This window comes from Cuculus canorus, chromosome 11 (genome assembly GCF_017976375.1).
Source record: "Cuculus canorus isolate bCucCan1 chromosome 11, bCucCan1.pri, whole genome shotgun sequence".
NCBI classification, from domain to species: domain Eukaryota; kingdom Metazoa; phylum Chordata; class Aves; order Cuculiformes; family Cuculidae; genus Cuculus; species Cuculus canorus.
The window spans coordinates 6,470,499-6,485,093 of NC_071411.1; the positions used below are offsets into that span (position 1 = coordinate 6,470,499).

Sequence of the window (14,595 nt, forward strand, 5' to 3'; positions counted from 1 at the left end):
GAACAAAGGGACAGAGGAGCAGCAAGGACCGGGTAAAGGTATGTTCCTCCGCACGGGAGAACTGATGAATCTACCACTCAAATATCTGTAAACTCAGAGTGGAAAGACCACTTCCCTTGCATTCAGAGTAGTATCATACATTTCCCGTCAGCCTATGATACCATCAAAGCCCAGAGTACTTCCTGTGCAGCACACTGTCCTTTGGCTGAAGTGTTGTCTTTTAAAAAGACCAAACCATCCAATTTAGGTATTTTCACATGAATCATCCCTAACCTCACTGGTCTGAGGTGCAACTCAATCCTGTTGTACCACAGGGACAAAGACGCACATACACCTACTTTCGGCTTTGTAAGAAGTCAGAGCATCAAGGCATCAATTCAGCCATCACGTTACTGCAAAATAATGCTACAGGACAGCAGGGGTTTGAGTCTCCTTGGGGTGGGTGAGAGGGTAGCAAGCTGTTGCATAAGGCATTAATCCATTGGTATAGTTGAAACGGTGGACACTACAACAGATTATTGTCCCCATTGTCTTTGAGAGTGGTAATTAACGCAGGCATCCTTGATGTTTCGGAATGAAGATTTTCAGATGTGCACACCCCTGGTCACTGTCCGGGGCCCACACCAGCACCATGTGTTGCTTGTTCCTATTAGCACCCCTAGATGAGCCCCAATACTCATTTAATGTGTTGCACTCAGTGTATTTCCCACACGGTCCCTGAAAGGCAACCTTGTGTACAACAGCTGCAGGGTAAGAGTACCGAGTCCTAGTTTCAAGCTTTTTGTTCAGAGTCTCATCATTTCCCGTCGTGAGCTGGGTGTGGGGAGATAAAGGCAGGCAGTCTGTCTGCGGAACAGGCTGGCTCTGTTTGCCCCATGCCCCAGCAAACAGAGGTTGTCGACTTTTAATGGAGCACTCAGGTTTCCACCGATGCCAGCTGCAGATAGAACGGCCCAGTGGCAAACAAATTCAGGTCCCTAGGGACCGCTCAGATTCTCCTCTTATTTGTTAGTTTACCTGTAAAATACAGTTGGGCTAATTCCTGCTTGTGTGGTTGCGAAGATATGTTTCCCTCCTCTTTTGAGTTAGTAGGGGAAAAAAAAATGAGCGAGTGCAGCAAGACTAATGGAGTAAGAGAGCATTTCCCATGGCTTAGGCAATAGCAAATGTTCTCTGCTGGGGATTGTTTGCCTAACACCCCGCACAGAGGTGAAGTTGTGCAGCACTTTATAATAACTAAGATCCATTTGTTACACACAAGGGTGCAGAAGGCGTCCTAGTATCTACATGTTCAGATAGGCTTAAATCCAATAGCTTCTCACAACATCAGCTGTTGAATTTATTATATGCTTATTACAAGGCCAGGAAAGGAAAAGGAATTATCAGCAAATGTCTTATTTGATTTTTACATATTCATAAAAAACATTTTAATGACATGTGAAAGCATCATGTTACTGAAATGGACCAGAATACTCACCTGCAATTCAAATCTCCACTTATTTCATACATGAACATTAGTCTGAATGTCTCCTCAGACTCTTTTTAGGATTCATCCTTGTCACCAAACTGGTTTTCAATTCAACTGCAAAATTTACTGTTTCTTAGCTCCAGAAGACATTCATACTGTGATTTAGACATGAACCATGAGAGAGAAAGGCTGCAGTGCTGAAACTGGATCCAGTCTGTGTTCAGATGCTTGGCACCTGAGTGTTTGATGACAGCTCTGATTTAGGGTTCTGGCTATGGCTTACTTTAATGAGAAAGTCAAGTCTGTGAAGACTGAGACTTGCAGGTCAAGATTAAACTACACCTTCAGAACCAGGAAAGCCTGCAAATCTATCTGCTTAGAGCATATTTTGCACCAAAGTAGTCCACATTCCTGAGCATCCTCTCACACATTAAGAAAATCTGACTTTTCTCTGAAAATTGGATTATATTAAAAATCAAAAATAAGCATGTGCCTTGCGTACAGCAGCCTCCACACAGGTCCGGTTTTGCAGCTGAAGGCAAATGAAAGCAGAGTGAAAAACTTGGAAAAAGTCACCTAGAATATATGTGTACGCAGGTCAATTCAGAACTAACTTTTGATGGTTTTCCAAAAGATATTTGCATAAGCAAGCTGGGCAAAAATGTCCAGAGAAACTCATTATAGGCTAAGTGTGATACTGGAAAGTACTAAGAGAGTAGTCATCAATAGAATGCTCTTTGGGAGGATATATTAAGCATAGTTCAGAGAGGTCTGTCCTCAAGCTAATTACATTCAATATTTTCATTAATGATCTCAATGACTGGATAGATCAGGTGGGAATGAGTATGCTGGAGGAAAAGACTGGAATCTAAGTGATCCTGGCAAATTAGGGAAGTAGTCTGAAAAAATAGGAAGCTGCTTAAACGGGGATGTAGAAATGTGTAAGTATGGCTTTCATTTTCCATTCAATATAAGGGACCTATAGAAGGGCATCATGATACTGGATTCACACGTGAAACTTAAGGCAACAAACTCCTGATTCTCCAAAATCTGCAGATGGGGAAGCATAAATAGAAAAGTAGCCTGAGGCACATCCAAAGTTAAAATCCCACTTTATTCAGTCAGATGATGACTTAGCTAGAGAACTGCCTAGCTGAGAGCAATGCATTTAAGGAAAGACATTAACCATTTGGAGAAACTCAGGAAGACAGAAACAGCTAGGAACCACACCTAGGAACCACAGCCCGGAAGGGGAGAGACTGTACAAACTAGAGAACATTTAGTCCAGAGGAAAGAAGATTGAGCATGGATGTGATCAATCTTCAAGCACATAAAAAAGCATTGCAAAGAGAAAAGGAATAGTCTGTTCTTTGTGCCACAGTGGATAAGGATAAAAAAAATAAACAGGCTTACACTGCAACATGAAAGATTCAAGTAAGATACCAGGAAGAAAGAACCTGCTCCCTTCTCTCTCTTCCCCTAATTTACCACTCTAATGGTAGTAAAGTCCTGTGACAGTTGGTGACAAAATCTCTAAGAACAAGTTAGCTGGACACCTGAAAAAGAACAACATACATAAAACTGATCCTTCTTTTAGTTAGGGAGAGGGACAAGATGACTTTAGGATTCCCTTCAAGAAGTGATAGCCCCTGCCATTCTATATACATCTAACAGATGACAACTCCTTACTGAAAAGGCACAAAGAGATGCTTATCAATGACAGATTCAGAAGAGATCTTGCTAATGGATACGACAAAAGAGGGTTTGCTTTCTTAACATCTTTATATCGATCCTATATTGGACACAGTCACTCCAAGACTCAGTGAGAAGTTCTAAAACAACAACTGCTTCTCTTTTGAACATCTCTGCTAAATCCACGTGACAACACAAGCCACGAGATTCCAAGGAAAAAAAACTGGAGATGTTAGAAATAGACTGGAAGCTCAAAAGACACTACTTTCCATCTGAGCTGGTGCAATCTTAGAATGAAATACTGCTGTATCGTCCTTCAAATCACACACGTATCAGAGCTCCCCCTCTTAACACACAAACACCACAAACTGGAATGGACGCGGCACTGCTGCACTGTAACTTGTGCTGTTGCTGACCACCCCTCCAAGAAAGGCTGCATACCTGTGGCTAAGCGAAGAGCTTCTCCTACCTCATACAGTGCACAGTCACTTACCTGGATTTGATATTTTGAGCTCAGAGTGACAGAAACTCTGGTACCACAAGCACAAACAGTTAGATTAGCCACAAAGAGAAAGACATCTAATTTGCAAGCCAGAAGCCACAAGCTGTTTACACCAGAGCGTCCCAGTCATAAACATTTAATTAAATCAGCCTTTTTTCAATTACGGCATATTTTCTACATCACTGCTCATTTTTGACTTGTTGCAAAGCCTCCCGTGATGTTCCTTTTATAAAGCACAGGGACACAGAAGTTACTGCAATGGGCAGAAGCCAGGAGCAGCCAAGTGCAGAACGGTAATGCTGGGTTTGCTCAACCACTCCTCAAAGGCTGAAAGGTTGCCTGGGTCAGCATGATACCTGCAAAAGTCTTTCCAGCAAAATTCATTCCACAGCGCTTTCTGATAGCAGCAGCTTAAAGTTCAGACGAATAATGAAAATATCAGTTTTACTGATTTAAAACAGAATCTCCTTTCACGATCGGGTGAAGAACACATGAACTTGTGCCCAAGCCAGTTTTGTGACCAACTTTAGGCTAGATCTGCTCAGCAAAAAACTGGAGAAGCTTGGTAACATTCAGTAATTATCAACTGTTCATTCAGATTATTCTACTACCGTGTGGCAAAAAAATCCCCAAACCAGGAATGTACTTTTTTTAAGTAGCCAGGTTATCCTTACTTCCATTAACTGGCATAAAAATGGTTGAACCCACTTGATAAGTGGACAATCACCAGAAAACAACCATTAAAATGCTTCATTGCATTATTGACAGTATAACTAAATGACTCACACACACACACACAAACAGAAATACATGTCTTAACTGCAGTCAATTGCCAATTGACTGCAGTTAATTATTACCAATAAAACAGAAGTTAATTCTCCTGGGAATTACGACCAGTGTGAGCTTACCTCAGTGCCAGGTAAAACTGTGAGGCAACAATCAAATCCAGGCCGGCTAATCATCCTGATAAACATGATTCATTAAGCACCAAATAAGCAAAGGAAAATCGGCATCTCCATGCTATTGGAATTATCCACACACATTCATAAACCATCGGCCTATGAATCCAAGAAAAGAGAAGAAAAAGGACAGAAGTAAAACATGATTCTGGCTTTAACCCGATAAAAGATTAAGGGACTGCTAAAAAACTCTACACTAACCTCAGTGTTGTCCAACTTTAATGATCTTCCAGGAAGGGAAGAATTATAACATGATGATATTTGCAAACAGCCCAAAGTTAATTTAGCCAGCAGGATGAGGAGGAGGAAAGAACTTAAGTAGCACCAAAGCTTGGCCAAAATTGAGTATTGACAAATGAAAGGTAACCACAAAGAACGGGTAAATTGAACTACACTGATACATTAACAGAAGCATCCAAGATAAAAGGATTTGGGCATCACTGTGAACAGCTCAATAGAACACGGGGTCTGCACAGCAGGACTCTGAGGGATAGGAGCCTAAGAAAAGGGAAGATATGACTGAAATTATTAAAATGCCATTGATCAATCTTCATTTTGAAGAGCATATTGATTTAATAAAACCATTAGAAGCACGGACAGTTTTCTTACCAACAGAGGTTGGAAAGATTTGCACTTCTGAAGACAGATGACATCTGATAAAAGTAAACACATTAACAGCAAGAGGAAGGGAAATCATGACTTCTGTTCCAGCAGAACATGAAATCAAATGAAAATAGCAAATTAAAATTGCTCTTTCATAATTAGCTTGTGACTTAGAGTGACACAAGATATCTTGGAAAATGTGTTTCAGCAATTTTTTAAACGATTGAGTATTTGTCTGGATAACTGAAAAACCCACACTTACACTAGACAGAACAAAAATACGCATCCTCAGGCTCAAAGGACACAAGATATCCAGCGAGCGTGAGGAGTCCGTGGAAACAGTTCCCTTAGAAGTACATTATTCCATAATTATACGTGGCAGAAGTTTTTATACTTTCCAAGAGTGTTATGCTGCGAACACTGAACGCTAATGTTTTAGAATCTATCCCTCTTGCCACAAATCTGCTTTAAAGCAGGAGAGAAGAAAAATGAGGTAAGGGAGCTTGAGCAAGTCAAACCACATCAGCCCTCCAAGGCTCCGTCACCACATCTAGCAACGCGCAGCGCACGGTGTGTTACAGATGGCTGACATCAGCAGATCAAAGATGGTAAAATCTCTTCTATATTCCCGCACAGGACTGAAAACAGGAGCTGCAAAGACATGCCAAAATAGTAAGTGACCTTCAAAGACAGGGACAGGGAAACCTCCCTGCACTGGCAGAATCTCAACTGCAGCAAGCAGACAAATGGCCAAGACTGACCCAACACCATAGTGAAATAGTCCAACAATTCACGTATTTGTCATTTATTTCTAAGATTTTGTCTTTCACGCTATGTATGATCGTCAAATCTATCAATATTCTCTAAACTTGGGTCCTGTGGAACAGAAAGTCTGATCAGGAAGATGAATACATCCCTGAAGAATATTTTCTGGTGATTTGACTCAAGAAGCAAAACATACCTGCAGGCAGAAGGGTGCAAGCTAATCCCTGTTGTGCTACAGCCCTACAGAGACAACTGATCCTTCTGCAATTTCGAACTGCCAGTCAAAGCTTTAACATCTTAATACACAGCATGCTCTAATTAAAATTTCTAATTAAGGGGGGGGAGGAGGAAAACAACACTAACCAGCAAAACTAATGTTGCAAATTAGCAAGCTTTATGTACAAACTGAAGATGGTCTTTGTTGCTCTTTCATGGACTACATTAATGTTAGTAATTTAAGTAAATAATTCTGGACAAAGTTACCATGAGTTCACTTCATAGGTTCATAGAATAGTTTGGGTCTGAAAGGATTTAGATATCATCCAGTTGCAACCCCACGCCATGGGCAGGGACACCTTCCACTGCATCAGGTTGCTCAAAGCCTCATCCAACTGGGTCTTGAACATCTCCAGGGATGCAGCAGCCATTCGTGCCCATTTTAGTAGTGGGAGATGAGCAACATTTCCTAGACGAGCCTCCTTTGCTAAGGTGCATGGCGCAGAACACACAATCCCATCTTATCATCTGCCTTTGAAAGACAGACCAAATAGAAAAGGGCCAAGGAACAATTAGACAAATTCTGTCTCCACTGCTTCAGTGAGAGATGAAGTTACGTCAGACATTCTTTTTTTTTTTTTTTTTTTTTCCCCTCATCCTGGGAAAGAAAGGAAACGCTCTGAGGAGTCTGGACTAACTACCCTCAAATCTCAGCAGACTTGGAAAGCTGCCTTCACGTAGCCCACAAGTGAAACGGGAACACAAGCAGCAGGAGCTACAGTCTGAAGATTCAGCTCCACCCCTGCAATTTCCCACATATGATAGTGGACAACCCACTTAACTCATCCTTCCAATTCTGTACCCATCAACTGGGCACGGATTTGCTGTAACAAACATATCAGTGAAAGTGAATTGTACATAAGGGTTTTGAAATACATCATACACCAAGGGGAAAAACTGTCAAATACTGTCAGCATTTAGAATTGATAAATAAAATTGCTTTGCAGAAAGCTTTTCTCAATATTGTGGGGTCTAAGTTTCATCTTGTCCTTATGGAATGCTGTTTTGGGAATGAATTCAGTGTGAAGGCATGGATTACTCCTAATTGTCAGACTGAAGTTATAGGCACTAAAATATCAGTTTTCACAGACAAGTAGTATGAAAGAACTGGTTCCTACACGTCTGAATAGGGCCACATACAGTCTAATAAAAGCAATTTTGTGGCCCAAGGAGGATGGAGTCTCTCTGATTGACATGAATGAGGCCCTTGAGAAATCTAAGAATGAGCAACCAAAACACCAAAAGACCACATGACTTCCAATCAAGGAAAAGGAGAAGAAACTGATCTAAACAGAACCTTCTAGAGCTAATGAACAGTCTTCATTTCTTAAAACATCATAAGTAATCAGATCAGTTTAGCCAAAATGCCACCATAACGATGCTAGCAGGCACATCAGTCACCACCAAAGTTTTTTAGTTCAGCAGCTCTTGATCCAGATCTCAAATTACCTTTTGGTTAAGAAATATGAACTAGAAAAGGCACGACTGGTAAGGACTTGATAGTCAAAAAGATGGTCATGTTTTTAAGAATGAGGCCTCTACTGCTGGGTAGGGCTCAGATTTACCAAAGATCTTGCAGCGTTCTTCTCACAGCTGATCCTAAGCATGAGCTCCAAAAAGAAAAGAATGAGATGGGATTTCGTCTCCTGTTAATTATCAGGGAAGGAGTAACAAACACGTATCAGAAACCTGTAGCCCTTGAAGACAAAGAGGTCCCTTAGAGCGTTCACCTTCGACAAGCAATACTCACCATGAGGAGGAGGAAAAGAAAGATTTCAGTCATGCAGAACAACCATACCATCCTGAAAAAGCACTCATACCAGACATACAAATAACAACAAAGAATTTTGATATTTACTCAGAAATGGAAACTCCATTCTATCCTGAAGCCCACTAACAACTGGAACTAAAACCAGGTCTGCACGCACAGTAGCAGTTGCAGGAAAGACTCCCACATTCTGATATCGGCAGCAGGAAATAAGCAGACCCAGCGTACTCTTTCTCTTCTTATACAGCTTATATGGGAGAGTTACAACCCTTTCAAATTATGCTTCTAAACTGTATCTGTAAAGAACGGTAGGAGACAGTGTGGGGAATCCCAGAAGACTACCCCCCCTTTCTCCAATATCTTGCTTAAACGTGGCTTAAATTCCTTGTAGATGTTCACCATCTAGCAAGACTGGCCTCATTGCAGACTGCAATCGTATAGTTCTTCTCCCAGGCTCAGCAAGTTAAGCTTCCTGTGCTAGGCTTTACCTTAAAATTATTCTATTTATAGACTCGGCAACTTCATATAAAACTCATGTGTTTGTAAATAACGAGCTTTCTGGCTCACTATGCATATTAAATTAAAAGGAAAAAGCAGAGTCTTTAAAACTGCTAATAACTAGCACTCCTCTGCTGCCTTTTCATCCTTCATTTCACAAAATCCCAGAGCACTTTACAGATGTAAATAGAGCTGCTCTGCCAGCAGAGAGAGGCAGACAGTCCTGGGATGGAACATGGCTGTTCTAGGACATGATTGCATCATCCCAACTCTGCACCATGCTGGGCTCTCACTTTTGATCTGCCTCCCTGTGGCTGATCAACTGCAGAGCTCCAACAAGCAGGTACGGTGCCTACTGCCTAGAAAAAGATCTCGTACACGCGAAGAACTCTACTGGTGCAGCCTGCTCATTTTCCCATATTCAGGTACTTGCTGCAAATTAACACAACTGGTAGGATTTGAGGAAAAGAGCCATTTTCAACTCAGCCAGAAACACAGCCAGAAAGGACGTTGGTACTTCAGGCTTTGGTCAACAGATTGGAGTTAATGGCTCGGTTTCGGCCATTAAACGCACCATAGTTTTTAACAGAAATTGTTCTCTGATAGCTGGGTAGCAAGCTTGGTTGAAAACCTTCATTATCAGTGCCACCACATACCACATTTTAAACTAGGGAGATTTAGCTTTGATTCCAAGTAAAGGATGCCACCTACTGAATCCTTGCTACCATGATTGCATGCTTTGACCCTCACAACTCAAGACCTCTGGCAGGATCACAAGCCAGACTGCAGTCCCAAAATAAATTCCAAGAAAAAGCAGAAAACAAGCTTGGAAAAACAAAGCTTTTCTCACTGCTCCTCTCCCCACAACCAGAAGATGTATTACTCACTGAACATCTGTACGGCAATAATAATTCCTACTTTTGCAACACTGACAACCTTAGTGGTATTAAAAATCCTTCTTACATCTTTATTCCATTTTGGCTTCATTATAATACAGTCTGACAATATATGCTAGTACAGTACATTCTGCAACATTTAACCCCTGTTCCCAGTTGCCGTTCTTAACTTCATGGCTTAATGACAGAGTCAGTAGATCACAATATGACCCTGTTAATATTTTTTTAATGCCATTTTTACAAATTACAGCATAATGCACTGATTACGAGGATGAAAGGAAAGTCTCCACGTCTGTCTGGAAACCAAATAAAAGAATGTTTGAACATCTGTTCATCCTACAAATGTCTTTAAAAGCTTTGATTTTCCCATAATCATTTTGTTCCACCATTTCACCCTTTTTCGAATGTGTATCCAACAGCCTCAGGACAGCAGCCAGCAATGTGCAGTAATAGCACATTATAATCAAAGTTCCTGGGCACACTTAAGTTCTCCTTTTGGAATTAAAAATGAGGAAAAACACAAATCCAAAGCCCAGTCTTCAACAGATACCTCCCCCGCTGTCCATCCCACACAAACCTCTGCTAGGGGAGCAAAATGTAAGGTCAGGGCTTTGTGACAAGGGCTTTACATACACAGAGGATCGTAAAGCAGGAGGACAGGACATGACGAGGGGTAAAGGGACCCACAAAAGGCACAGACATGCATGTCTCCACATAGAATGCTCCTCCAGGGCCAGCAGTAGCCGTCCACGTGTCCAAATCACAGCCTAAGTGCCTGAACACACGCAGTTACTCACCACGCACAGGAGCAGGCATGATCTGCAGGGCAGGAACCTTCCTCACCATGCTGGTCTCCCAGCACGTGTCGTGGGAGCCCTGCCAGCACCCGGATTTACTTCTCCTTTTCCAGAGGCAAGAGCAGAGCCAGAACAAGGAGAAGCAATGAGCAAAAGATGTGAAATAGCAGCACTGAGAAGGTGGTTAGGTCTTGGACAGAGAGGATGGCAGAAAGATGCTGAGTTAGTACACTAGTTTGGAAATGAGATGGAAGATGAGGGGAAAGACTTTAGAAAGGCTATTACAGGAGACTAGACAAGAAATGGATGGAGGTCCAACTCTGGCAGCTGTTGTTGTTCCCTCCCTTGGAGTACCCCAAGCAAATAAGTCATGGTACCCTCAGCACCAGAAGATCTTTCAGCCAAGCAAAGGGCTGCAAAACCACGTATCCAGGACTGACAAGGTTTCAAAATGGATCGGGTTCCATAACAACTGACTCAGTGATTTTGCCATGGTCAGTCCACAGTGTAGAGAAGAAAATATGAGCCAGACAGTGCTTTGTAAAAATACATACCACCGTTCACACTGACAGCCTCCTCTCCAGAAGTACTAGAAATGCCTCGGAAGTGAGAAAGACAAAACCCTGCAAGTTGAAGGCTAACAATCCTGGAGCAGCCAACAATATCCTACAGCAGGACACCGCTCCTGATGACTTTTCTTCCCAGAACTCCAAGCAGAGTTGCCAGAATTCAGTGACTCATTTAAAATTTGGCAACAATGTTTGAACTATACAGATGAAAATACAAGTTCCTTAATAATTCACTTTTGATTTTTTTTTAATGAGGTTTTTTTTTTTTTTTACCAATAAATCTTGGTCTGACCTGGGACAGTAATAACGCATTCCTTCTATGTCACCTGTTTCTCTAGTTTCCATCACTGCAGTATCTGCAGCGGAGGTACAGAATAGGGTACAAAACAGGATTTGATAAACACTTAAAATAAAGATAACATAATAAATATTCTTTCAAAGACTGCCTTTTGGGGTGACTGGGAAGAGGAGAGAAATGGGGAAGGAGAGGTGATAGGGGTGTGCAATGCATTTTTTTTCATTATAGAAAGTTACATTTACCAGAAAGGCTGCCAGCACAAGTCACATTAAGCCATAGCTAAAGTTGCCTGCCTAATTCCTCTGGGATCACATGGAAAGCATACCCCATAATCTTAAGGGATGTGCTAAAGCTTTGCTGGGACTCACTCAGCAGAAAGTGTTTGGGATTATTCCACAAAGCACTAAGTCTGTTCTGATTTAAAGGGGCATCATCAACCTAGTCTAGACACCAGTCTTGCCCTGTCTCACAACTGTCCAGCTGTAAATATCCTCTCAGTTGCTTATATTTTTGCCACTTGTATCCACTCTGGTTACCTAGAAATCAAAAGGAAAAGAAAATTACTGAAAGAAAACCAAGCTCATATTAGCATGATGGACTCACGCCCATCAATGGATATTTGACTAATCAGACTTTGATTATTACTAATAATATAGTGATAGGATCAATAAGAATGAATGTAACAATCTATTACAGTTATTTACTTCCACATCCACCTTATGCACTTAGATTATACACGTGGTCATTTTCTATGGGTGGCTTCAGCAGATGGGTCACAGGCTGATATTTAACATGCACAAGCAGTATACTTTTCTTGTTCAAAAGGCAGGAGCTAACATTTTCCATACTGCCAAACCCAAGTCCAATTTCTGTTCCACGCTGCAGCTCTCGTACCTGTGGAATTATCGTTAGTTTTCATGTTAAGGTGTCCAACGCTTTGCAAATAACAAAAAGGGATAATACTAGCGCTCTTCTTTTTATGACCCTACGACATGAAATTGAGAGGAAGAGCTAAAGCAATCATGAAATCCCCATTAAACAACTAATGGTTTCCAAAGCATCTTAGAGATATTCATTTTATAAGGCTTATGCTGCAATCTTCTATCATTATTTTAATGAAATAAAGCTTTGACTATTTCCAGAGGCAACTTTTGATTTCACACACATTTTGGTTACAAAAAAGAAAACAATTCTGGAGTAGGATTCATTGCAGAACAGGCAGGAAATTCAGAAAAGCTATATAAAATGTCACTGAAGGGAGGTTCTGAACCTTTGGAACAGCAAACAGAACAATTAAGACTCTCAGTTACACACATCATTATATTTAATATGAAAAACGTTTCTAGATATAAATCACATTTATAAAAAAGATCCATACCATCTCTCAGATAGCATCTTACATAGTTGCAGCTGAAGGAATGTGAAACATCCATTTTAGGTTTCACCTATTATATTATGTGCTTTCTGTCCCCAACTTTGCTTGGGGAAGTAAACCTAGACTAATCAGCTTCACTTTGTGGGTTGCATGAAATTCACATCTTGACTGCATTTAGATTAATATTGGTAGCAAACTTTTAAATCATGAGAAACTTTATAACGATTCTCCAGAAAAACACCACTATTAGAACGCACGCCCGATTGTGCCCATCCAGCAGGTGACATTCTCCAAGAGGCCACAAAGGTTCACATCACAAAGACAACAAAATAACCACATTCTAACAGAACAAAACCAGATTGCAAAATTTCTGGAAGGGGGCACTTAGTCAGCAGGAGCTCCCAGGCTCCGTCTGTGAGGACAGAACAGGTCTAATGTTCTCAGACAAGAAACACATTCCACCTGAATTCATTTCAGAGTCTGGTCTTTCAGGTGCAATCAGAGACCCCTCCATTTTCTCAAGATTGAATCATTTTCTTCTGTGTGTCAAAGACATATCTTTTGAAGAGAAGAGAGATGGTCACAGGTTGGGCAGAGTCATTCTTGCCGTTTTCTTCCTCTTTGGCTGCATCCCCCTTCCCTGCCTTAGATTTCTTCTTGGAGGCAGCAGTAAGAAGCATCTTGGTATCTGGCTTCAGCCCATCTGTAAAAGACAAGGGCACACGTGACAACTGTGCTCAACATCACATTTCAGTAAAAATGTGTAAAATAAACAGGTAAGTTTATTTCCAAAATCAATCAAAGTAAGTAAGAAAGTAGGTCAGGTGTATTAGAAAAGTCACATTTCTGTATCACGCTTCTGGAAAATGGCAGCTCACATTAAAAACACAAAAAGCTTTCAAACAGTTGACAAATGTGATACCCCAAATCCAGTGCAGTACCCTGACTGTATCCTTCTACAGATTTTAAAGTATTAAATATAGGAAAAATTCGAAGAAGTCAGACCAACGTGCCTGGTCAAAGCCTTTTACTCAGCAGCCCTTTCCTATTATTTACTCACATCTCCCAACGTTTCTTCTCAACACTAAGAATATCAATATACTAAAACTATATGGAGTCCTAAGAGGCAGAGGGTTCTTGAATGTCTTTAGTCTATTTCCCAGACCTGCCAGAAGCACAATGTTTAGGTTTTAACAAATTACACAGTTTTGAGGTTGTTCAAGCGTTTTCGTTGGGTTGGCTTTTTTGGCTAAGACACAGGATTTGTTATGAGTTTCCACAGTCACTTTTTAGGGGAACTAGAATTAACCTGCACAGGATTTTGGGGATCTAACTTAAGTGCTTCTCCAGACATTTGAGCCAAACTAAAATATTTGTCCTTTTCTTCTTAAATAGCTAGGGGTTAGGTACACTATTATATTTTCTTTTAATTTGACACATTGGTGACATTTTAGGTAAGATACGCAAGATAGTAGAGCCCAAAGACACACTGGAAAACAAGAGCGATGCAGCTCCTAAAAGGCCACTCCTGAAGAATTGCTTTCTTAAAGCAGAGGACAGCAAACTCCTTGGAAGCTCATTCAGTGCCACCCGAATACGCCGCAATGTGGTTCTCAGGCATTTGGCCAAATTCAGTTCAGGTATTTTTAACCTGTGGTGTCACATAACCTTATCTCAAACACTTTATCAGCTTCTCTCCCCTCATATTGAAATTCAGATGCAGATTCTCATATCACAGCCTGACAAAAAGACTGAGATGTGTATGATTTACTGGAGACAGGAGGTCTACAAGCGCAGGTGATTTGCTCCAGCACGGATACATCCAGAGGCACTTACAGCTGATTGCGGGGGGACGTGGCACCAGAGCCCACCTTCTCATCTTGCTCTGTCAGGGAGCAAACTGTTCCAGGCGGCATCCCCGCCCCACGGCAAAGGGAAGGGAGGAAATGAGGAAGTGTTGAAGCAAAACCAGGAAACTGTCCAGTTGCTATTTCATAACCAGAGGCTGTAAAGCAGCCCTGACACCCTGCAGCGCAGCCACGGGGAGACTTTGGGAGGCAGAGAGGTCTTGCTTTTTTGAAAACGATGCAAAGATGAAAAAAAGGGAAGAAACCCAACCTATTTTGTAT

The 14,595-nt window shown here is 41.3% G+C and overlaps 1 protein-coding gene across 1 annotated transcript in view; it reads right to left on the reverse strand.

Annotated features, from left to right (window-relative positions):
* Window positions 1–11,830: 11,830 nt before the first annotated feature.
* Window positions 11,831–14,595, reverse strand: part of EEFSEC (eukaryotic elongation factor, selenocysteine-tRNA specific) — a 120,018-nt gene continuing 117,253 nt past the window's right edge. The window contains exon 7 of the mRNA XM_054076901.1: window positions 11,831–13,169. Within this exon, the coding sequence (XP_053932876.1) occupies window positions 12,985–13,169 (185 nt within the window). The 3' untranslated portion in view covers window positions 11,831–12,984. The remainder of the gene's footprint in view (window positions 13,170–14,595) is intronic.